The following is a 23716-nucleotide window of genomic DNA, read 5'->3' as shown; positions in this document are numbered from 1 at the left end:
TTTCATATGCAATTAAAAATGTATTTTTTTATCCATTCAAAATGAAGGGCATATTATGAAGTGAAACATCATTCTCATCATTCTAAATGCTTATCTATACTCGTATTTCTTTAATGCAGCTACATACACAGTAAACTAAGGTCCTCCTAGGCAGGGACCAAGTGCACACTGTAAGTAACTGGTCATCTTGCAGGTGAAACATTTCCGAGGCCTACAAGACAGAATGCCATCGTAACATAAGACTGCAGAATAAAGACCATATGACTCTGAATCACTCAGTTTGAGAAAGTCCAGAGTGTGTGGTTCACTATTGAAAACCACTGTGATTCACAGTCATGACCACAGATCATCCAAATCCAGTCAACACTCCTCATCTGAGGAGGCTGTCTTCCTAGTATTTTTTCTGCTAATTTAAAGTAAAGTTGGCTTTATCTGCAATGAAGCTTCAAATCTTCATTGAAAGCAGAAGAAAATTGTGGTTCTTCCTGATGGCACTGTGACACTCACTCAAAGATTACCATGGGGAAGTTTTGTAACTGGTTTCTTGTTCTCATAAAACCAGACAAAGCAAACATACTAAATCTTCAAAAACAGGGTGAAGAGAGCTCCGCAGACACACTTTGTACAGGTGATCTAACATTTTATTGTGTGTTTAGTAAACCACCATCCTGATTTAATTATTTGACAATTAACCAGTATTTACATTTATCATACATTGATTTAAACTAAGACGTCCAACAATGACTCCCAAATAGAAAGGAAAAACAAAATCTGCAATAAATTCTTTGCAGTGCATGTGCGTTCAGTCAGTTTCAATGCAGACTGTTTCTTGAAGAGCCGGTCCTCTTCTGTACAGAAGCTCTGTGGGCCTTCCCCTCCGCCCATCTGTGCCTGCCAAAGCCCGGCTCTGGGTAGACTGTGCGGAAGGTCAGATTGATTCGAGCACCTCGGTCGTGGTATTCTTTAGGAACACGGTGCTGCCAAAGCAATTAAGAAAATCAGTTTTTCTGCTGCAATTAATGGGTACTTAGCTCAGCAAAGATCCAGTGCAGCAGAAACACAGACCAGGGATACTTGCCAGGTTGGGCATCAACAGTACATAAGACCAGTGAAAGAATTTTGCAGTATCTGCCTGAATATGTTCCATGTAAGAGACCATAACATTTTTTGCTTGCAGTACAAAGTCATTTGACTTCCAGTTTACATCTCATATGTTCCTTTAAGGCTTGTATTTGTTAAATTGAGTATACAAAAAAAAATTTCAGAGCACGAAAAATAAAATGGGATTTAGAACGTGACTGTAGATTGTTTGACATGTTTCCAAATTAAAGACCTTCTGTAAAACTAGAATTGGTAGGCTGCTGTTAAAATTGCTTATACGCGTCTCAAAGAGCTAAGATTGGAAATATAGAACTGCTGGAATTTGTCAACTATTGCAAAATCTGGTGGATGCATAAAAATACTAATAGGCTATCAGCCAAAATCAAATTCAAAATGCTAAAAAGCTTTAAGTCAATGTTTATTGTATTTATTTTCAAAAGGTTCATTTTTATTGAACCATTCTAATGTTAATTCTTTGGGTATGCTGCCCTTGGGCATAAGGCACAGATACGTTGGACTGGATGTCTGAACCAGCCCTTGGTGCAGCAGAATGTGCTCTAGGGAAGCTCACCAGCCTGGTGACAGGCCAGGCCAGGCCAGAGCACTGGCTCATGGAGCCAGGCTGCTGTTGCACAGGACAGGAACTTGAACCCCCGCTGCTTTTCACTCCAGCCCAGCCCAGTAACTTTACTGAAGCCTAACGAGTGAACTAACAAGTCACATGGTTGGAAAATTTGAAAGTTTTTTCTTCCTTCTCAGACATCTGGGATTTTATTTTACTTCTGACCTGCAATAATTAAAAAGGAACTTCCAACATGTTAAAGAGCTGAAAACTGTCAAACGGCTCAAATTGGTCTTGTTATTAAATCCTTATTAATGGTATTAATAATTTAAGGGTACAGCTGTGTGTCTAAGAGCTTGGCTGCAACTAAAAACAGGAGACCAGAACTGGGAGCCCCAGGGAGAGGACCTCTGGCTTTATAAGAAGCAACGATTCCTCTTAAAACCATCTGTGTGTAGATGTAGAAGCCTCTGGTCCTGAGGGATGGAAGGTTGTTAATAAAACGAAAGAAAAAATATATTTTTTAAAGAAAATGGAGCTATATAGCTTTGCTTAGAATACAGTTACAACAAACCGTAGTTTTCTATATTTGCACTGTTTAATTACAATGTCTGTTCTTAAAATTAAGGAAAATAAGACCTTGACACTTATTACATCTTATCTTCCTTATTAGGCATTGATTGCACAAAAGGGAACATTCGTTTGTTAAAGCTTTTGTGCCAAAGAAAACAAGTTTGACTAAAAATAACTAATGGAATTCACAGACGTTTTAAAACATTATCAAAATGATCCAAATATGTAACAACATGACTCTGAATGGGGGGAGGTGGGGGCTTGTTTAAATCATAACTATCATTTTTAGCCAAAAACCTTTTGGCTAAAAATGCAGTCATCAAACTTCCCAACAAGGCTGTTAATGCAGGAACATGTTTTGGATCATATTGACATATGTCTGCTTTTACCACTGTGTACAACATCAATACTTCATAATAATCAATACATAGACTGCTCACGTGTGTGCTCACGTTCTATTAAATTAATTGCCAAAATCCTTGATCACTTTTAATGTTGACAACTTTTCAAACATGTTAAAATGGTTGCAATGTAATTATCAGGCATTGTTCTATGAGCTACAAGCCATTAAACGTTTGATACACTCTGGACCCAACCTTTATGTGGTCTGAACTTGACAATTTGCACCGCGACCTGACATGCAATTGCAAAGCTCCCAGAGAGGCTTTGTTATAATTCCAGGAAGGTTCTGTGAGGTGTTGAAGAAAGCTGCATGTTTCTGTGACCTTTGAACTCACTCCACTTTATGAGCAGACAATTACAGTTGACTGTCTTTTTGGAAAGGATACCAAAAAAAAGGAGGCCATTAGCTTATCTGGCATGACTGACAGTTTAGCAGATAAGTCAAATTAAATTTTAACTAGTCCTTTATTAAACAATCCTACAGTTTGGGCCTCAGGTTGGTGAAACCTGTTACAGACGCCCCTAACTCAGCATAAGAAATTGTCTCCCATTCTCCATCTGAAAGGCGTCTTTATAAGTTTCCAATCGTGCTACCCCCCAGTACTTATTTCATTGCTGAGTATGAAAAAGTCTCTTGGGAAGGTCTTATACATTTCCGTAAAATTGTATATATTCAATAATATTTCCTCTGCATCTGCTTTGTTCTAGACTGAAGAGATTTATCTCCCTTAACCTGTTTGTAAATGGCTGCCCCCTGAGACCAGAAACCATTCTTATTGCTTTTCATTGCATGCCTTATAAAGCTATTAGATATATTCTAGATGAGGTGTTACTAGTGTGCTGTAAAGCCTTGGCATACCTTACATGGATTTAAAATCAATACCCTATGTTATATATAGTGAAATGTTTATGTATTGGAGCAGGGATTAGACAGTTTGGAGAAAAGGAAAAATTGCTGGAGGAGTAAATAAAGCAAAGATCATATCATCCAAGAAAGAGCTGATCATTAAATCATTTAAATCATCAAAGAAATGTGAAAAAAATAACTCAAGGGGAATGAACACTTATGCAATTAGTTATTTTCACTTTGACATTACAGGGTATTTTGTCAACCAATGGCAAGAAATCTTAAACACATCATGATTCCGTATGGCACCAATAACATGTGGAAAAAGTCCAAGGGGATGAATAATTCTGATAGACATTTTATGTTCTAGCCTTGTTTTTCTAAATTAGTCAAACATAAAAACCTACAGTAAGACTCTTCTACAGCTTCTTCAAGCTCAGTTTTCCCATTTTAGATCTAGACTTGTTTTCTCTCCCTGCATGTCATGCTCTTCCACTGCCCACAGTAAACATCAAGTCTGCTTTGCTGCTGCTACAGTTTTTTGTTCTTATGTGGGTATCACCTGGAAACTGAAGGCATCTTCATTTAGCATTAGAGAAGGACAATACTGCACAAACATCTTCAAAGACACACTTGTCAACTTCTATAGTCAGATGCCTGTCACTTGGCATCTCTGCAAAGGGTCCTTTGCTTAGACTTAATCTTCCAAACTAAGGAAAAGAGCTCTACCTGATGGCCATTTCTGATCGTGAAAGACTAGAATATTAGCGATTCAGAATCCTCCATTCTCACTGCCTTTGGACTTGTTTACTGGAGAGGGTTTTGACATGCATACGACAGTTAGATGACCTAAAAACGCGTCAGTTCTTTCATTTTGATATTCCTCACAGAGGCTGCTCATTGTTCCTCCTAAGCAAATCAGTGTATTTTGGGGCTGAAAGGCCCAATCTCCTTTAATAGATCATGTGGAAAAAATGTTCCTAAAAATAGGTCTCCCATTCCCCTAGTGCCCTTTGTTTCTCAAAATAGCAGTAGAAAAGGACAGAATAACTAAAGTTGTTTACTGGATCTACCAGCTCAGTGCAGTCAAAACCAGTTAAACAGAGCAGAGCCTCATTCAAATCCTGGTTCTTTTAAAATACCGCCTAATGCTGTTGGCGTAGAAGGAAAAATGAACAGGATATTAGCTAAAAATACAGCAACACACTACAATTTTTTTAAGTCAACTGAGTGGGGAAAAAAACAAGAGGAATGAGTTGACCAGGGCACTAGAATCAACTTCCAAAGAAGAAAATCTAGAGTTGAAAGAACAAGGGAAACCCATTCGTGTTCTGGCAGATCCCTTGTTTATGGGACCTGTTCTCTACCAGCCAGGTATGCTGACGAACGGAAGAGCACACCGCAGGAGTTGGGGGTGGGAGAAGTAAAGACACACAGGCTGGGGAGACAAGAGCCTGCATTTACCTGCCAGTCCTCCTGCACCGCCCCGTCCATCAGCAGGAGCGTCCCATGAGCCAGCGGAACCCGCAGCCGCTCCACATACATGTGGTCACCACGATCTTCCTGCCACACAGCACAGGGGAAGCAGAAGACAGGTTAGTCCCTCGGCCCATTAGCTCCTCTGGCTGCTCGGTGCAGGGAGCAGACATAAGAAACGATTCCGCATCTGTCTAAACCATTTCTGCTTGTCCAATCCAATGTTTTTAAGAAGCACTTCTACACTGTAAATGCAAATTTATGCAAAAAAGGAGTAGTCAGAAATAAGCAGTTTTCTGGTTTTGTTAGATCAGAAAGCTCATGAGGAGGAGGTTTCTGATTAGAGCAGATCTGAGGAGATCTGGTGCCGTCTTCGCCCACAGTGAGCCTGCACAGCAAGCTGGGAGACCACATTCAGAAGTGAAAGATTTCCTCTCTGGTTTGAGCCCAGTTCAGCCCGGCTTAGACACAGCCGGCGCTGCAGGGCGAGACAGCAGGATAAGCCCCCCCACTGTAATGCCAAGGAACCCACTCTGTGGTGTCAAACGCGCCAGCGGAGGCGCCGTCTCTCACCGCGGAGGGCTGCTTGCGCATCTGGAAGGTGCGCGTGTCCCCGAGGCTGAGCGAGGCGATGGTGGGCCGCGCCCCCAGGGAGGGCTCCGAGTCGCTGTGCCAGGCGATGCTGTCTTTGCCGTCTCGGTACAGATTGCACAGCAGGGAGTTGAAGGAGTGGCCGGACACCAGCTCCACCTGCCCTTTCAGCCCCAGCAGGACAGGGTGCCACTGCCGTGAGCACACAAAAACAAAAGAGTCGTCACTGTTGTCTCCGTCGACTTCCTCCTGCTCTCCAGAACCACACCGACAGCAGGATTCAGGCATGCGATGAGCTCTGCCACCTATCGAAAGGTTCATTATTCTGCAGTAAACTGGGACGGCAAGAGCGACACCTGCAGGTCACACCACAGAAAATCACCCACTTTGTGTTTTTAAGGGGATAACTCTGAAAATGAGGGTGGCTTCTGACTTTGATTTTCTGATTCATCCGTTTCCGAGCTAAGTCTCCCATTGTGAAGCAAAGCGATCTGCAGCTACATTGGGCTCATTTCATCTCACATAAATGTGAAGTTAAAAATAATATTAAACATGCATGTACCCTTCACTCCATACATTCTGCCCATTATCCAGCACGGAGGAAACCGTTTTGCAGTTGAAGCCTTATTTCCTTACGCTGATACAGAAATGGGGGGGAAGCAGCAGGCAGAGCTCTTCACGTATGAGAGCAAACCCGCGAGAGGCAGGCGATGTACTTGGCTTAGAACAGAATACTTCATAACATGAAGAAAATAAATATCTAGAGCTCATTATTTTGCAAGAATAATAAATGAAACAGACAGTAGATTAAAAAGAAAAACAATTCAGAAGCCAAGTTCTTTACCAAATTCAATTTTCATAACCAGTGTTCAAGTGTGCTGGATAATGTTTCTGCTGTAGTGATGATGAGCTACATAAAAACTGCTGTAGTTTCTGAAGATCTGATTTCCACCAAACAGTTCCACAATTGAGAAATCACAATCACAAGCACTACAGAAATCCAGTTTTTACCTTTGTTGTGACAGAATTGGCAAGAGGCAATACAAACAGTTCTTTGCTTCCTCTTGTTAATGCTGCTTGAATTAGTTTATCACTGCAATGAATCAAAGAAACAACCACAGTCCAAATAGCTAGGATTGATCTGTGATTTGACAAGTTATGAAATAATATGGGGATCAGTGCAATCTATTGGGTAGACCCCACTGTGTTCACTCCTGAAGTCTACAAGGCATCATCCAACACAGAACTGTCCACTGACCTGCAAGAACTCCGTTATGGTCAAGCATCAATAATACCACTGTGAGACCCTAGGAATCACCTTATCCAAGAAGTGTCCAATTTGGTTAAACTGCCCCCTGGGCAAATCCAATGCTATAACATCATGTGCAAGACAGGGTGCCTGAGTAACCTGGATATACGAGGAAAGATGCTGAAAACTGAAAAAAATTCTCAGGCTCCTAGGAGAATTACAGGAATTAATTAAAGGAGTCCTGGCCACAATAAATCATCCATGTTGAAACTTCCAAGCACAAAAATGAGTTCCAGATGAAACAGGGTATTAATTGTATCCCAAACCACTGCCGTTTCACCACTAAACACATCATATTCCACACAGCTCCCTGCAAATATCTTCCCCTGGCGTTAAAAGGCATAGAGTCCGCCAGCAGCAAACCTCAAAAACTCAAGTCATATATTTTGTAACCAAGACTACCTCTGTATTCTGCTGAGCAAGTCAATGTTAATGAGAAAGCCTTTGACCATGACAATGCCTTCAGTATCACAACCCATAGTCTCCCTAGTATTCATCTGCCTATTCTGTCACCAACTGGCCCTTTTCAAGCTGAAGCTCTAGTCGCATCGGTGTTTAAGATGAATGCTCTAGTCCCTTCTTGTTGTGACAGCTATTGAGGAATCACCAAGACAACAAACATCACTACCACAGACTAAGAGACAAGTGTGGTAGAGTCTTAATAGATGGACATTTAAACAGAGTCACCAGGTTCTGCAACACTCCAGCACCCACAGCCCTAAGAACCTGGGTGCTGGCAGCAGTCATAGAGTCATAGTATCAAATTACAAATCAATGTCATTTTCGGCCAAGAGTGGCATTGAGAAACAGATATTCTCTGAGCATCTGAGGTTCCTGTTCTGCGAGGCAGAGCTCTTGCACTGAGAAATTGTGTTTCACTGAAAAAGTGTTTTGTTAGCCAAAGTGGTCTCTCACCAGGTTCCCAGATCAGAAGTCTACTATACCTCCGGGTTTGCCTGCAGGGTGGAATTTGAATAGGTGTAGGGCAGCTCTCCAAACCAGCATGTCAGCCTGGGCTCGTCATATAAAACCCCTGCAACCACACAGAGCACAAACTCAGGCCGCAGTTCACCGACAGCCCCCTCCGCATGTGACCGAAACAATCCAAACTGGCACCGTCTAACCTGTCAATTGTATCGCAGGAAAACAACACTTTCCATTCAATTATCTAAGGCAGGATCAATTACTGGGTCAAAGGTGATCTTACACAGCATGGTCAAAGAAGCCATCCGATAGATGCCATAAGGACACATGGGTTCTCCAAATTCAATGTAAAAAATAGGGAAGATAAAACAAATAAGATGAACAGTTTCTCATGTGTGCTAAAGCAGATTACCAGAAAACACTCCGGCATAACGATCAGCCTCTGACCAAAGTGGAAAGCAGTATTTAATAGAAGTTTTTGAGTCTAGAAAATACATTTTTAGTTTTTTTGTTTTACATTTACTATTTGTTTCTGTCACTGTTTAAGCTGTTTTAGCTGCTAATTTTCCCATATAAATGCTAAAATTGCTACAAATCGCTTATTTTAGAAATAGAGAGAGATGTCTTACTAGCCTGTGAAAGAATTATTGTAGTGGTTGTAGCTGGGCCAGTCATCAAATTCTCACATTTTCTGGAAATGCTTAATTTGCAAATCTTCATGCATTATGGCAGCGTTTCAAGTTTTAAAAAGGTGCCAAGCACTGTGAATTGCTAAGCATGCATGTTTTTGATAAGCACAGATTAGTGAAACTCAGTTGTTTTGACAAAATAAATTGTTTTTTTTAACATGAACCCTTGTGATTTAAATGTGATCATTATATCATGGTATCTGGTGGACACCAAATATATAAATACAGAACATAAGCAAGAAGAATATACACAACTCCCTTTTTCACATTTTGGAGAAATTTCTGCCATTTAACATATATTTGCTAATAAGTGCTGCCCACTCATGTTGGCATCTGCATCAGAGCCTGACAAGTTAAAATGAAATGGACCAAAACGGCCACAAAGTACTCTTCTTAAATTTAGAAGGGCACAGACTTTATGGAACGAAACATTCGCAAGTCTATAAACAAAGCATCATGGAAAAAGCCACAGCTCCCATCAGACTGGCAAAGGTTCCAAAGTACACATTACAGCTGGATTTGTTGTATATTCAGGAAAGCAATTACGGACAACTGCAAGAACAGGCCGGCGCCTACAGGAAAGCTGGGATACTGGCAGACATCTCGCAGAGTAACGTGACAGCCCAGGAGCCAGAGAATGAGATCCATCTAAAGCCACTGAATTTTCTTTCGATAAAAGCTGAAAAGCTAAAATATATGCCTGGATTTTAAACCCAGTATCCACAGCCTATGAATTGTTTTTTTTTCCAGCATGATGAAGCAGGGCAGCAGTAAACTTGAAAATTATTTTGAGCTTTGATCTGCCAAGGCAATTTTAGAAAAAAAAATAGTACAACACTCTCTAAAAGAAAAAAAATATTAAAGCACATCAACATCTGCCTATCAGGCTTGGTCAGAGACCTGCTGAGCTATGTTTCTCTTTCATTTGCTTGCTCTGTGCAAATGGAACCAATTGAAGGTATTACACTTGAGAGGTCCAGCATTTAAAAGCCTGCAGCTGGCAAATCCCGAAATGGATCATCTTGCCATAGAATGGGAGTTACTGCATGTCAGTTTCCCTGCAAGGGCAGGAGAGCGAGGAGCAGGAAGAGAAGACTTCGTACCCTGATGCATGTTGGACTTCTGCTGCCAGGGAAGCTCCTCCAGGAGTCTTGCGAACATCCAGTCAGCCTCAGCCACAGAGAGGAAAGAGGGAAACAGGCGCAGCCTGTGGGCACAAACCACATGAATGAGCAACTCCCCAGGCAAGCATGATGCTCCATAAGTCTTCTCCCATTAAAGAAACAGACCAATTAAAATACTAAAGGTTCCTTACTTTTTTACCAGTTACATAACCCAAGAATAGTTTTATGCATTTTTCCTGTCTCTGGAAAGTATAAAGACCCCAAAACTTCCATCCATCCATTTTACCAGCTTTACCATCAGTTCTCACTGTGGACAGAGAGAAGAAACAAGTCTCCTCCTCCCTGGGGACACCATCAGCCAGAAAGTGCAATAAACCGGGCTGCGAAGCTTCACACAGCCTTCCTCCTCACCTGGAAATGCCTGTGGGGCCTTGGCTGATCACAAACTCTCCCTCTTTCCTGGGCACAGACAGAAAAAAGAGAAATATCTCAAAACTGATCCTGCTCTCCTGCTGCAAACTATCTGGATGAAACCGTACTGTGGGCAACAACTGTGGCCTCCTTTTAACCGGTAGTCCAGAGAGGCGAAGACCTTCCTCCCTCTGTGGCTCGTGTGGGACTGGCGTCCAACACTGCAGAGCTCCTGCTCCTGATGGGGCTGTAACCTTCACCAGATACCAGGCGTTACAGGCGTGGTGGCACAGTCCTCAGCACTGCTGCCTCGCAGCCTCGCTGCTCCGGACCTGGGGTGCTGTCTGCATGGAGTTAGTCTGTGCTCCCCGTGTTTGTGTGGGTGTCCTCCTGGTGTTCCAGTTTCCTCCCAGAGACCAAAGACAGACTGGTATGTTCACTAGCTTCTGGGATAACTGGCCCTGGTGTCAGTGCGAGTGTGTTTGTGTCTGTGTGTCTATGTTAGATGAAGCAATCAGAAAATGGTAAATGGAAATAGCTAATTGCTCCTTTGATTGAAACACGGTGTTCCACACACACAGCAAAAAAACAAAACAGAATGAAATAATAGAAATGATACAATGAAGGCAAAATTTAAAAGCATTACTGCATAAGTATTCAAACCCTTTTCTGTGGCAAACCTAAATAATGTAGGTGTACAAAATAACCTCAACAAGCTTCACAGATAGCGAAGTTGCCTTTGTGTGCAATAACAGTGATCCATATGATCGCAGAATAAAATCTCCTCTATCTTAGATTTTCCAGGCTTGCAGCTGCACTTGCTTCTAAAGATGTTGCCACTGAATATCCAGTTCCAGTTCACGTGTCTGAATACTGATGCAAACCACATATTTCCATTCTCTTTAGTTTTGGCTGACACCTACTGTAACCTATCTTAGCTTTAGAAGTCATGAAAACGAACATTACAGCAAGGCTCTGAATACGGTCTGAGTACTTTTGCAAGGCGCTGTATTTTCGGGTGCATAAAACAGTTAAATCAATGTAACGCAGTTCGACAAATGTGGCATGGATTTAGAAATACCAGGAACTGCTTTACTAACTACAACACACTGTTCTCAGTTTAATTTTATTCACACTTGTACTGTAACAAGATGTGAATATAACCAAACTCACAATGTCTTCTTCTCATTTCACTTATAGTAAGAATGCAAAATACAGTACGTCTGTTTTTGCCTCAGTGGTTATCTGAGGAATTTAGAACACTCAGATTTAATCTCAACGAGGATTCATGCGTCACGTGCAGCAAGGAACTGACACAAATTGACCCTTTCCAGGAAGAAGTGGCACACCAGTCCTCTTCTCCATAAGCTCTTGAAGCCACTGTTACTCTCTGTATCCCTAGTCCAGGTGTGTATCAGCCAGTTCCTTACCACTGACCCTCACTGTGCAGAGTCAGAGAACTGTGCCAAGCAGGCTGTGCTTCTCTCATGACATAAACATAGGCTCTCTATTACATAAACAGCCTCAGCTTATGCCTGAACTTTCTGTTTTAAAGGAATGGAGAGCTCTTAAGGTTAAGATTAAGCTAAAAGACAAGTGAAAAACTCTGGCACCAATGAGTGTTGTGCAGACATGTCTTCTTATCCCCCCCCAAAAATCCATAAAATGTCATCTTGAACAAAGTTCGAAGACCCCAAGCAATAAAAAAATAGTTTTACAAAAACAATGCTAATACAGAATTAGAATAGAATGAGTAAAGCACCTGCAGAAAATTAGATGAAAAGATTTCCTAAATTATATTTAGCCTGAAATAAAGAAGTTACATTAAATAAATAAAATAATACTTAATTTAAGCATTAAAAGCAGGAACACACGTGTAAATTACTTTTACTGCTGGCGTCACATCTGAAAGTACTTGCAGATGGTGTGATCTATTCAATACAAGTAAGAAAACTATACTTTATGTAAAGGCAATTACACAATCATAAATCATGATGGATTTTGACCCCAGTTAACTACATTCCTTATGAAGAGAGTATTCTGTTGGTTTTAATCCACCTCTTTCAACATGGTTCTGTCAATGTAGGGTTTGTGTAGTAGACTTGGACCTTTTGGCTCACAGCTGCAGATCATGTGAGTTTTGAGTTTACTGAGATTTTTTTTATAGTGCTGAAAACTATCTTGGGAATCAAACCCATTCCAAACTATCTAGGTCAGGAGAGGCTGACATCTCTGATGACTGGGGAAGATGTTGATGCCATTGCTGAATGGTACCACGTCCATCTAACAACTACATGTATATTAAATATTTTTCTCTCTGTTAAAGGAAGTAAAGAAAAATAAATTTTGACTATTAACCAATGTGATTGACTGCTAAACAGTCTACAAGAGTGTGACCCTTTTAGACAAGAGCACAACATCAATGATTTTGAACATATTTAAAACATTCTAAAAACTCGATACTGTAAAATGGAACATCATCTCTAAACAGACTTTTTTACCCTTAAAGATATAAAGTATTGAAAATTATTGCTAGGGTGTTCATCACTGGAATGCTCCTTAGTGTCCCCAAGTATGCTATAACGTTTTCAAACTACAGTCTTTTTGATTAATTTTCAATCTATCTGAACACAGTACACTTGTTAACGTCTCAGCAGCAAAAAGTAAAAAGGGAAAAATGAGCCAAGCATACTCACTCAATGACTTTCTCTGCTGGGATTTCCCTCCTGAGCTGTTGACAGAGAGAAGAAAGACTAGATCAGGCCTAGATCCTTAGAAGAGCACAATAAAGACACACTCCAGAACTTAGAAATTGACACAAATTGATCCCTTTCAGAAAGAAGTGGCAAACCACTGTCTCTCATAAGCTCCTGGAAGTCACTGTCACTGTCTTTATCCCTAGTTCAAGTCCGTATCAGCCAATGCCTTGAATTGGCCCCTCACTGAGCAGTCAGAGAACTGTGCTAACATTTTAGTTGTAGAGAGAGGGTAAAACAGTGCACAATGATTTGCCACACAATCATTAGTTTTTGTTGTAATTCTGTAAGGGTTACGATGCAGTTACAAGCCCCGTTTTAACTGTAAAACAACCCTGCAGAGGACTAGGTGTTAGGTTACTTTCATATATCTGATGTCACAAAAGTTACTCAGTAAAATCAAGTTTGTCCTATTTTTTAAATGAATGTCCAAATAAAGATGAAGATGAAGAAATCTGTACCACTTTAACTCAAATGTAACTCTTTCTGCAGGATTTAGACTGCAGTTCCCTTCATGAGGGTTTCCTCCCACAATATATGGTAGGTTAATTGGCTGCTGTATAACTGGAGTGGAGTGTGTGTGTCTGTATCTATGTCCATGTGTGTTGAGCAACAGACAGGCATCCTGTCCAGGATGTATCCTCCCTTGTGCCCAGCTCTTTCCGGGATAGGCTCTGGTCCACTGTGACCCTGAATTGGATAAGCAGGTATTGAAAGTGATGATGATGATTATTACAGTTCCCAACAACAGTCATTTCAGGTTCTCTGGCCAGCAGCTCTAATGTGTGATCTGGCACCACCTGCTGTCTGATTCACACCAGGCAGAACTTGTGCTTTGTTGCTGGACAGTGCAGTCATCCGACCAATAAGTTGTGGTACACAGACTAAACAAATTTACAATCAATTTCACAGAAAACATAATGACTGGAAAATACACCAGGCTACACAATGAAGGTTTTGACTGTGGGATCATTCAAAACTACAGCAGACCCTGCAATGGCACCAGTGTGGCATAGTGGTTAGGGCTCTGGGGCTCTGGAATCCTGCTTGTGGATTCAATCCCAGGTGGGGACATTACTGCTGTGCTTTTAAAGACCCTTACTCAGACTGCTCCAGCAAACCCTGCTCTATAGTCTCTCGTGGCATAATTCAGATAACTGTAGCCTCAGGAACAAAATGTGGATTAAAGTGTTAGATCAGGTCTGAGAAGAGCAAGATACAGTTGCACCCCAGAGTTTAAGGGTCTCAAAACATTTTGAAGAGAAGGTTAAACGGTGCACAATGAGCCTAATTATTAATAACAGAATTACCTAATGTGTAAGAGACCAATGAGCCAAATAGCCTGTGTGCATCATACATATTTCTTGCAATTGTTTCTTCATTGACAGCTTTTAGATATTAAGGGTTTTCATTTTTGGGACGTGCTCAAAAAATCCCCACGAAGAACTACATTCTCCTGCCGATACATTCATTCCTCAGCTCTCACCTGTGTCGGCTGTTGGAACTCAAATTTCACCTCTTCCGGCCCCCAGCAATTTGGGGCTGTAGAAGGCGAGCTTATTACACCTGGGGTTTCTGAAACAGCACCATACACGTTAAATAAACAAAACAAAGGGGTTAACAAAATAACCCTCTGAAACAAAAAAAAATCCTTTGTTCCACAGACACATTTAATTAACCTTTTAGTGCTGTGGTAGGTTTGGTTACCTACTGTCGTGAGTCATTCTGAGTTACTGGCTGTTCGTACAGTATATTCTGATTTATTATAATAACATCTTACATTTAGAAGTGATCAAGGGTTTCTGATGATATGGATTTTAGTGATAACAGAAAAACAAATAAACAGGTAACTGGATAATTTCACATACTGTACCTCTGGGGTTAGGGGCCTTTGGCAGAGCTCTGGCCCAGGCTCCTTGGACCCTTGCTCGCTGTCTCTTGTCTCCCATCTTCTGGCTGATAACTGCTACCAGTGGAGTACAAAAAACTGGATCTGGTATTTCACCCCCCAAAAATGGTCGTTGTGGTAAAGTTACCCTGATTAAAGATTTTATTGTCCCCTGAGGGAATTTTTTTATGGACACACAGCAAACTGATTCACAAAGACAAGTGATTACAGATTTGGGCGGTGCGAGAGAAGGTGGTTAAAAGTAATTACTGGCAATTCGAGCATCATTCAGGCAGGTAGTCTGTGAAAACACCTTGCGGATCCACATTAGTGCACAAGTCACACCCAGACATCTTGGCCGCTGGTCAGGATCTCAGGTCGAAAGAGCTGCTTCAACGCCTATCGCTCAATAACAGCGTTTTACTGACACCTACAGATAAAGTACCGAAGCAGACCCACTTCGTTTTAAATTTTCGTGGTTCTGAAATGATTTGAAGTCTTCGGGTGCACTCCGTAGAAACTACAACAAGGCGCAAGGCAAAGGCAAGATAATCAGCGATCAAGAAATCATTATAATTATAGAAAGCACTCATTCCCATACCTGATAAGAACACGAACCTGAAAGCAAAACTGCTTCTAACAGCAGAGTCCGAGTCTATTTCAGTGTTAAACAATCACAGCACTACAAATACCCACCACAAATATGTATTCAACTATTTTAAAGTTTGACATGCCAAGTTGGAGTATTTTATTGCGCAATTTAAATAAAGACGACGCGACGAGCGGTACGTGCGGAAAAGAAAATTTCAAATGATACATTTGATAAACATCGCTAATGATATTATAAATATGTTTTTCTAAAAAGCAAAGATTTGTATTCAAACCTGGAATCTCACATTGCCGTGTTATTGAGGTGTTGCAAGAAACAATACGGGAGGGAAAACGAGTCCCACTAATCAAAGGTTCCTACCTATAAATATATATTCCGGCTAATTATTACATGCTCGTGTACTCGTGTATACACAATAGCAGTAATATAGACGTGGTCGAAATAGTCTCACATTCGTGATACTGATAATACTTTCCTGATATTGTTCGAGTCGTTTTAATTCAATTTTTACAATATAAAAAAATCACCGTTTACCAGTTGGCACAATGTGAGTGGCTCATTCGTTGGTTTATTGCGACGAATAAACGTGCTCTCCCCCACTTGAGGCTAAACTAGCCCGAGGTGAAATTTAGTCAGGACACCAGGATTGTTACTGCCACTCTTAAATAGAGCTACGGAAAGAACCAGGTAGAGAGTCTTATCCTGAAGATGGCACCTCCTACAGTATATCCTACTCAGCACTGCAGTTTGTCCCGTTACCGGCCTGGGGAGCTGGTTTGGATATTCGGGACACAAGCAAAAGCGCCGCTTACAGGCTGCTTGTTCACGGAGGTCTCCCAGCACCAGCTCTGCTTAGCCTGCGAGATCCGATCTTAGAGGCCGGCGTCCAAACTGGTAAACCTCTCTTGCACAGCTGAGGAAAAGGGGAAAAGGAGAGCTGTGTGGCAGGACCGTTCTCCACTCCCCGACATGCATTACAGAAGAACAGGGCAATTCCTCAGGCTGCTTCCGAGACACGTATGGTTGGGCTTTGGTCTGCATTTGCCTTAGGAGGAACTACAGCACAGTCAGGCTGCAATGTACAGTATGTCCTTAAGGAGAATGGAAAACACTCCAACAAAAGGCTACATTGCTGGTCCTTGAGGACCATACTATGGATGTTTTAGGGATCTCCTTTGATTACCAACGATCAAGTTTAAGACCTTGAAAAAGTGTAAGCTTTCTTCAAGGAAGAAGGGGGGGAAAAGCATAGCACTCAACATTACCAGTTGAAGTACAACCACAACTCCCTCAAGTTTTATACAACAGGTAATTTGTTCAAGTTAATTCAGACTGCTTGTGAAGAAGCTCAAACTATTCTAGATTATGGTGTATTATGTCTTACTGTCCCATGACATTACACACCCTCTTATAGTTGCTGATACAAGAGTTCGCAAAGGGAGGTTGCTTAACTACAATCAGGTGCTTCAGTCCTTTCCCTAAAGCAAGTTGTTTCTATGCTTATGTACTCATGTTTAACACAATTATGTTTTGATTAGAATAGGTAACCCTACCTTGTATAACGATGTGAGGATTTTAAAAACAATGAACAAGCTGTAAGAACGTGCATTACGGGACAGTGGTAACTTAGGATGAAGAAAAAAAGACATCTACTTTACAAGATGAACATTCTTATCAGCATTCTTCATTCTCTATTCTGTTTCTATGTCATTTATTCTGCATGCTTAAAGAATAAAATATTACTGAGAATTCAAACTGCTGAATTCATGCTTCCTCAGTCTTTTTCCACAATGGCTTGAAACCGAAACATGAACAAGTAATACTTTCAGTGAACAGATCAAGTCAATCTTCCTTAATAAAACTCACTGCTAGTGACTTCCAGGTCTACATCTTCTAAAAACTAGACATTTTTAGAAGTAACAAATCACTATATGAATGTAGGTGACTTTCTATTTAATGCTATTGTAAGACTTTTCATATCTCAGGGTTTAGTTCCATAATGAAATTATCTATTAATCGACAGGCAGGAAAGATGGGCCAGACCTTTTCTTCCGAAAGCCTGTTGCAGATTTACAATAATTAAAAAATGACTTTCTGAGAAACATGATGAAGATAATGTGAAATTAAAGTAAGAAGAAACACAGCAGGCTCAGTCTTTAGTAGAGGCTTTTATTGTTAGAAATACTCAAGTCGGCATCAGTTTGTCAAATCAAGTCATGAGAAACCATCACAGGCCATGGGTGTAGTCCCTGTGATAGCCAACAATCGCTAGAAAAGATCAACAATTCATTACCTTAAAACAAATGTTATGTTGCTTTTTCACATTGAAGGTTCCCTGTTGGGAAATAAAACTGGACGGGAAGACTAGAGTTTTCAAAGCAAATCATTAGCACTGGACTTCATTCTTTTCAAAAGTTAAATTTAATTGATAAAGTTAATTTATACCAGGACAAGAAGGAAGCAGAGCACAAAGAATTAGCAAGAAATAAGACTCGCATTTGATTAACAATTCAGTTTAAGGCTACATTATCCTACATACAGTACATACAGTATTTTCCATACAGTTGGGGTAAGTGAAGTTGGAACATGTGGCTACAATCCATTTAGATGTGTAGTCGTTTGATTTAAAAGGCATGGAATATCAGTATCAGCAAGCTGTAAAAAAATATTTTATCTTAGTTCAAACCGTTAAAGAAATAATCCTACATAGGTACAAGTTAGACAAGTACTTTAAAACATTTATGATTCATAGTGTAGGACTGGGACTGAGTGTATAACTGTGAATGAGATGGGTCCTAAGTTCACCTGAACTTTGAATATGGCTTCTAATACATTTAAATAGATGCCAGGTTTATATGTGCCTTACAATTCCTCTCTCTCTAACCTCAAACACATGCAGACAATCTTCTGAGAATCACCATGTCGACATTCAATGACAGCCTTTGACTTCCACACAACATACTGTATGTACACAGAGCAGCACTGTCTAAAACACAAGAAGACTGCATAGTGCTGTATTTGCACCCCGGCAATACTGCTGGTATGTTAGCCTTCATATACTTCAGCAACCTGACAAAGTTCTTATGAAGGTACAATGCTCATCAGAACTGAAGATAAGGCACCAAAGTTGACCCCATTACAGAAGCTCTATGGTCAGACATGAAGTTAACAAAAAAACAGAGGTACTTCTAGGCTAAAGCCACCCTAGTTTTGCCCATCTGAGAAAAGAATAACATTTGATTTTACTCTAAACTTGACAGAAGAGGTTGTCTAACTCTCCCTGCCAATGTGCTGTTTAACCACCTTCCCCCTGCCAAATCCAGAATCTGGCAGGATTCTGTCACCTGAAAGCTGAGACTCTGCAGGAATCAATTTGATCATCCAAATGTCAAATCCTGATTCCAGTGGCCATCAGTGAAAAATCATTCAGTCCTCACGTTTGACAGACTGCAGGCAGTATGGGATTCAAAGAACCATTTTTCTTCAAGTAAACGGTAAAGATTAAATTTTACCTTAATGCAATTTTTTCCCCTAAACTTCCAGCTGATTTAACAAGTTTCTGTATGGATAGGAATGACACCTTATATTCAATTATTGCAGCCTCCACTTCTACATTGTCATCAATAACTTCAGCAAGTCCATTAGAGGATTTAAATAAGCAACTCCTGTGTGCTCTGTGCTTCAGACAGAGCCCTATCATAGTACCAGATTTGTGCAAAGACATTACCCTAACAAATCCCACACCCTAAACGCACGCTCTCAAACACCCAGAGACGGGTTCTCAAAGCGTAATTAAAAACTAAAAAAAAAAAATTCTCGAAGCCACGTGTGTCAGACTAGCTTTGGTCCGTGACTGAGCTCCTCCAGCAGGAGAGGGGAAAGGCCCCTGCCCCTGCCTGAGGCCTCTCCCCTGGACAAGCGAAAAGGGCGGAGGAGCTCCCACATGCAGCTCTGCCTTCTAATGCTCCTTCTGCCTCTTCAGGTAGCGAGCGCGCAGCCTCTTGTTCATGTTCATGGACACGTGGATCACCACCTGCACGGGCACCAGGCACGTGGTCACCCAGCCCTGAGGGAACCAGAAGAAAAGATGTCAGAGCGGTGTTGCAGCCCCGGTTCGGAAGTCATTCTGTCATACGGGACTACTGGAAAATAAGTCACTCAAGCAACCTGAATGTGCATAGATTTATATGGTCTATACCTGGAGCGTGCAGGGTTGACGTTGTACTTAGCTTGCAGGATGCCAAACGCACTGCAGTTTCCATTTAAAGATATTAAAAACTTACTATGCAAATGGGATTGAAGAACACACCGCATCTCAAGTTCTAACTTTAATTCTGCTTTAAGCCATTTCTGGTATTGTACAGTTTTAGAGAACAATTATTTTCCTGTACTGTACATGTATAAATGTAAATCAGGTTATAATGTGACAAGTGTAGAATTTCCCTCAATCCTCACCAGGAGCAGGACTCTGAAAAAGGATGGATGGGTGGAAACAAGGAAAGTGTTGAAACAAGGAATATGAAATTTAAGACAAGAAATATGAAGTTACACATTGCAGTAATTAAAAGTATTCTTTGTGCACACCTTTTCTCATTACATTAAAGACATCGCACCCTCCACTTACTGGAGACCAAAAGAAAATTCTTCCTCGATGCATTAAGTTTTGTAGAAAAAGTATATAGATTGTTAATATTGATTAAATGTTTTTGGTGTCATTTGGATTGATCATTCATGAATGGTCATAATGCTCTTGAGTAACTTTTGCAAAAGCACTAAATCACCTCTTTAGGAAGTCAATATGCACAATATGAAGTAATTTAACCCGCTGAACATCCAGCCTGCTGAAGTGCAATAAAGAAGAAAAACACAAAGTAACCACTGCTCTTCTCTTATCAAGAGCACAACACCTTTGTGCCATTGTGTTGGAGGCAGGGCTAAGTTGACGCACTGTCACCTGCCATCTGGATTCTTCACAGCTAACAATTTCTAATCTGGCATGATGCTACACAATTTGGGAAAACATGAATCACAACACCAAGCCTGACATCATGCTCTATTTTCCCAATCCTATTTGCACTGCCGGCATCTCCACTGCACCAGAATCAGTAAAGAGCCATCACGTGTGTGAGCATCACCTGTGAGGAGGCAGCTCAACAGTCAGCTTGCAAACCAGATGACCACTCAGGAGCCCACTGCTTATGAATGTTCATCAGTGCATTGGTATGAGGTGGAGTGAGTAATATCACCAGACATGGCCTCTTTAGCAATGAATCAAGGTTTTGCATTACACAACACTGATGCACATCACTGAGCATGGCACAGATGTGTAGAACTATACTCTTGTTGTGTACAAAAGACCAATCAATCGATGTGGTGTTCTAAGTGTAAAGGTGTGGTCAGGAGTGTTCAGCTGTTACAGAATTCCACATGTAGTGACCTGTGGCAGACTCTACGGCACTATGTTAATCAAAATCCCAGGATTTTACACAATGCCCATCAGGCGCATCCTGATGCGACAACATTCCAGCAAGACGACGACAAATCTTCATGCTACTCGAGTAATAAAAAGGCTTGAAGGCCCCACTGAACATCTGTGGGGTACGCTGGGACATCATGTGGTAACTCATGAATCCCACCAGACAGCATGGAATCTAGAACAAAGCTTGTGACACAGATGCACAGCTAGTATTGCTTCTATCAGTGGTCCCACACACTACTACCCCAAAGTAACATTCACTCTTAACTCATTGTTGATCAACCCTGTTGTTGACAATCAGCGCAATGAGCTTAGCTATAACAACTGTTCAATATAATGTCAAAAAATCCTGGTAACTTCAATGTTTAAAATAAAAATTGATAAAGAGTTGCAAAAAAAGGGTTAAAGATTAAAATCAAATGACCAGATCACTGGGTCAACAAAAAGACAGGAACACAGGAAAAGGAGGATGTGCATTAGATTCTGATAACAGGAGACTACCTATTATAAAGGATTGAGGGTTTCTGAAAAAAGTATCAGCCACATTAATTAAACCGATTACACCATGGGATCTCTCAAGAAACGACTGAGCAAGACAGGGCTAGCAGCCAAATATCTGATCCCTCACTCATACATGTAACTGCGCTTGTGCACCATCTATCAAAGGCAATGAACTCCACCCCTGACGTCCAACAAATAGGCTCTGACAAACTCATGGAATACGAATGAAAAAAGTAGCAATACAAATAGGAATTTTAGGGATTTGCAGAATCTCTGTGTAGCGGGCCTAATTTTTTAAAGCTTTAAACATGAGGACATGGCATTTTGACTTTTTACCAAAAGGAAACATTTGAAGAAACAGGGAATGATTAGTGTAATCGGATAAAGAGAAGATTAGGTCTCTGATGTTACTCGTTTCAAATGTGAAGAGAAAAACAGTAATTTGGAGTTCTGAACAGAAGAGGAACAAGTATTGAAAATGGGACCAGCACAAAGGCGGAGCAACTGGCCCATCAGCCAGACAGGGTTGTGACTGCAGTCTGCACCGCCTGCCCTCTCACCATCACTGCGTGAGGTAGATATCCATTGGTCTGGTCCTCCAGCCCCACTGTGTTCAGCTCAGCCCTGACGTAGGTCTCCGGACTGGGCTTGTCCAGGGTGGGCTTGCGGATCTTAGTCATCTTGGTGGCCACAAAGAAAGGCAAGACGCTCTAGGTGTGAAGGAGAGAAAGACTGAACAATTAATCCACTGTAAAAACAGCTCTTACGAGTTGGGGAAGGAATGAACTCCACTGTCCAAGTGAAAACTGCTATACTGTAGGTCCCAGGTGTGAGTGACTGGGAGATCTGAGCCCGTTGCTGTAAATGCAGTTCCACATGCTGAGCTGGAGAACATTCAGGTTCCAAATATCTGGACATTTTGCTGAGTAGATGGTAAAGGCCACACACCTCCATTTTTTTTTAAGAAAACCCCTAATTTTTCAACCTAGAACAACGTGTTTTATCATCCTTGATGAAGGCAGGAAATATTGGTTTGCTTTGGACACTATGAAATCAACAGTTTATACGCATCCACATCCTGTAACATTAGTTACTGTAACAGTGGCCCTAGGCTGGGTACCACCGAGTCTTTAAGCATGCAGTTTGGCTGCACAGAGCAAAAACTGTCCGGCATAAAGAGAACCTTGGACCTGTCTTTAAGCCTGTAGCATGTCAAAATGTCTGCTCTAACTTTCTGTATTAGGTTATGTTTACTGTATAATGGATTTTTGTACTGCGCAGAAGTGCTGTTTGTTCAGTGATGTAAATATTTCTGCAGCAACATATTTCATTGCATAACGTGAGTAACTATGCAACACAACTGATTGCACTTGGTGAATGCTCTCTTTTACTGTGTGCAACAAACTTAAACAAGAAAATAAGTGAAATAGCCTGTAACATATGGTACAGCAAAGACTGCATACCTACGGATAGTTGACGTTGCACATTCAAATTCAGTACCGTCTTCGCACTGGTCCAAACCAGAAAGACCGATGCTTCCTCGGGTGACGAGTTTTACTAAAAAAAGTACATTTCCAGACTACCAGCCACCAGGGTTTAAAAGGGAAACACTGAAGGTCAGACAATAAGAGAATTCTTATATCGTTCAAGATAGCCACATGGTGGGGCTATAACACAACTTAACAAAACACCCTGAGCTGCACTGAACTCCAGATACCAAGTGCAAGGCACACCCTGGAGCTTCTACTGGGGTATTTTTAACCAAGACCTCAACCAGTCTTTAGCACATTTATCAAAAATCCTTGTAGCCTTACCATTCCCTTCAATTATGTTCAAAATTAATAGCTTTCCATGATATATGCTTTCAATCAGATCCTTTACTGACTTATTTTACAGTGCACTAACAATGAGAGATGTGCAATTAATTTTGCAGTCAACTGCAGCCTTTTCACCAACTATGACCTCGGAACAATTTGGAATGATTACTAGAAGGTAATTATTTTCCTGTCAAAAAAACAAAATACTAAAATAGGCAGGAATGTGCCAGCTTTAAGTGGTTGAGCTTAGAAAGGCAGTGAATTTGTCTCCAAGAGCTACTTCAGCATTCGTCCCTCAAGACGGGAAAAGCGTGATAAAGAGGGCTGTGCCTTTAAGGCCGAGTGGCGTCACAGCCCTAGGTGTGTGTGCGCGCGCGAGTGGATGCTGTTGCTAGGCTGGTGGAGGGTTACCATGGGAACAATATACAATGAGAGAGGAGGATCGGGGCTCTTTACTGGTAGAGCAGTGCATTACCTGAACAATGATCCCCCGGCTCTTGTACTCGGCGTGCAGCCCTCGAGAGAAGAAATCCACAAAAGCCTGAACAGAGCAGGAGATGATGAGAACGTTAACTAAACGGACCACAAGCAAACATTTTGGACTTTGGCTAACAGCCCAAAACAGCAGTACTGCATATTCAAATGAACAGCTCTCACTA

General features: G+C 41.2%; 2 protein-coding genes across 7 annotated transcripts in view; both read right to left on the bottom strand.

Annotated features, from left to right (window-relative positions):
• Positions 1–619: 619 nt before the first annotated feature.
• alkbh3 (alkB homolog 3, alpha-ketoglutarate dependent dioxygenase) lies at positions 620–15963 on the bottom strand. 6 transcript variants are annotated; one of them, XM_088935199.1, is made up of 10 exons: positions 15798–15963; positions 14639–14731; positions 14252–14340; positions 12706–12740; positions 10010–10057; positions 9578–9681; positions 7806–7894; positions 5535–5744; positions 4950–5048; positions 620–977 (listed from the first exon to the last, which is right to left on the bottom strand). In XM_088935199.1, exons 2-10 carry the CDS (start codon positions 14712–14714, stop codon positions 813–815), a joined length of 915 nt encoding a protein of 304 aa, XP_088791325.1. In that variant the 5' UTR covers positions 14715–14731; positions 15798–15963; the 3' UTR covers positions 620–812. The 6 variants fall into 6 exon arrangements, with proteins under 6 accessions (XP_088791325.1, XP_088791328.1, XP_088791323.1 ...); XM_088935202.1 differs by having other exon boundaries at positions 14639–14728; XM_088935197.1 differs by lacking the exon at positions 15798–15963 and adding an exon at positions 15538–15780.
• A 1455-nt stretch (positions 15964–17418) lies between these two features.
• The window catches only part of hsd17b12a (hydroxysteroid (17-beta) dehydrogenase 12a), a 50878-nt gene continuing 44580 nt past the window's right edge, over positions 17419–23716 (bottom strand). Inside the window, exons 9-11 of the mRNA XM_088934509.1 lie at positions 23533–23598; positions 21801–21950; positions 17419–19329 (exon numbers count right to left, since the gene is read on the bottom strand). Of these exons, the coding sequence (XP_088790635.1) occupies positions 19222–19329; positions 21801–21950; positions 23533–23598 (324 nt within the window). The 3' untranslated portion in view covers positions 17419–19221. The remainder of the gene's footprint in view (positions 19330–21800; positions 21951–23532; positions 23599–23716) is intronic.

This window comes from Atractosteus spatula, chromosome 16 (assembly GCF_055471065.1).
Source record: "Atractosteus spatula isolate fAtrSpa1 chromosome 16, fAtrSpa1.hap1, whole genome shotgun sequence".
Lineage (NCBI taxonomy): Eukaryota > Metazoa > Chordata > Actinopteri > Semionotiformes > Lepisosteidae > Atractosteus > Atractosteus spatula.
The sequence above is the reverse complement of the archived record's forward strand: the minus strand, read 5'-3'. Positions and strand labels throughout refer to the sequence as shown.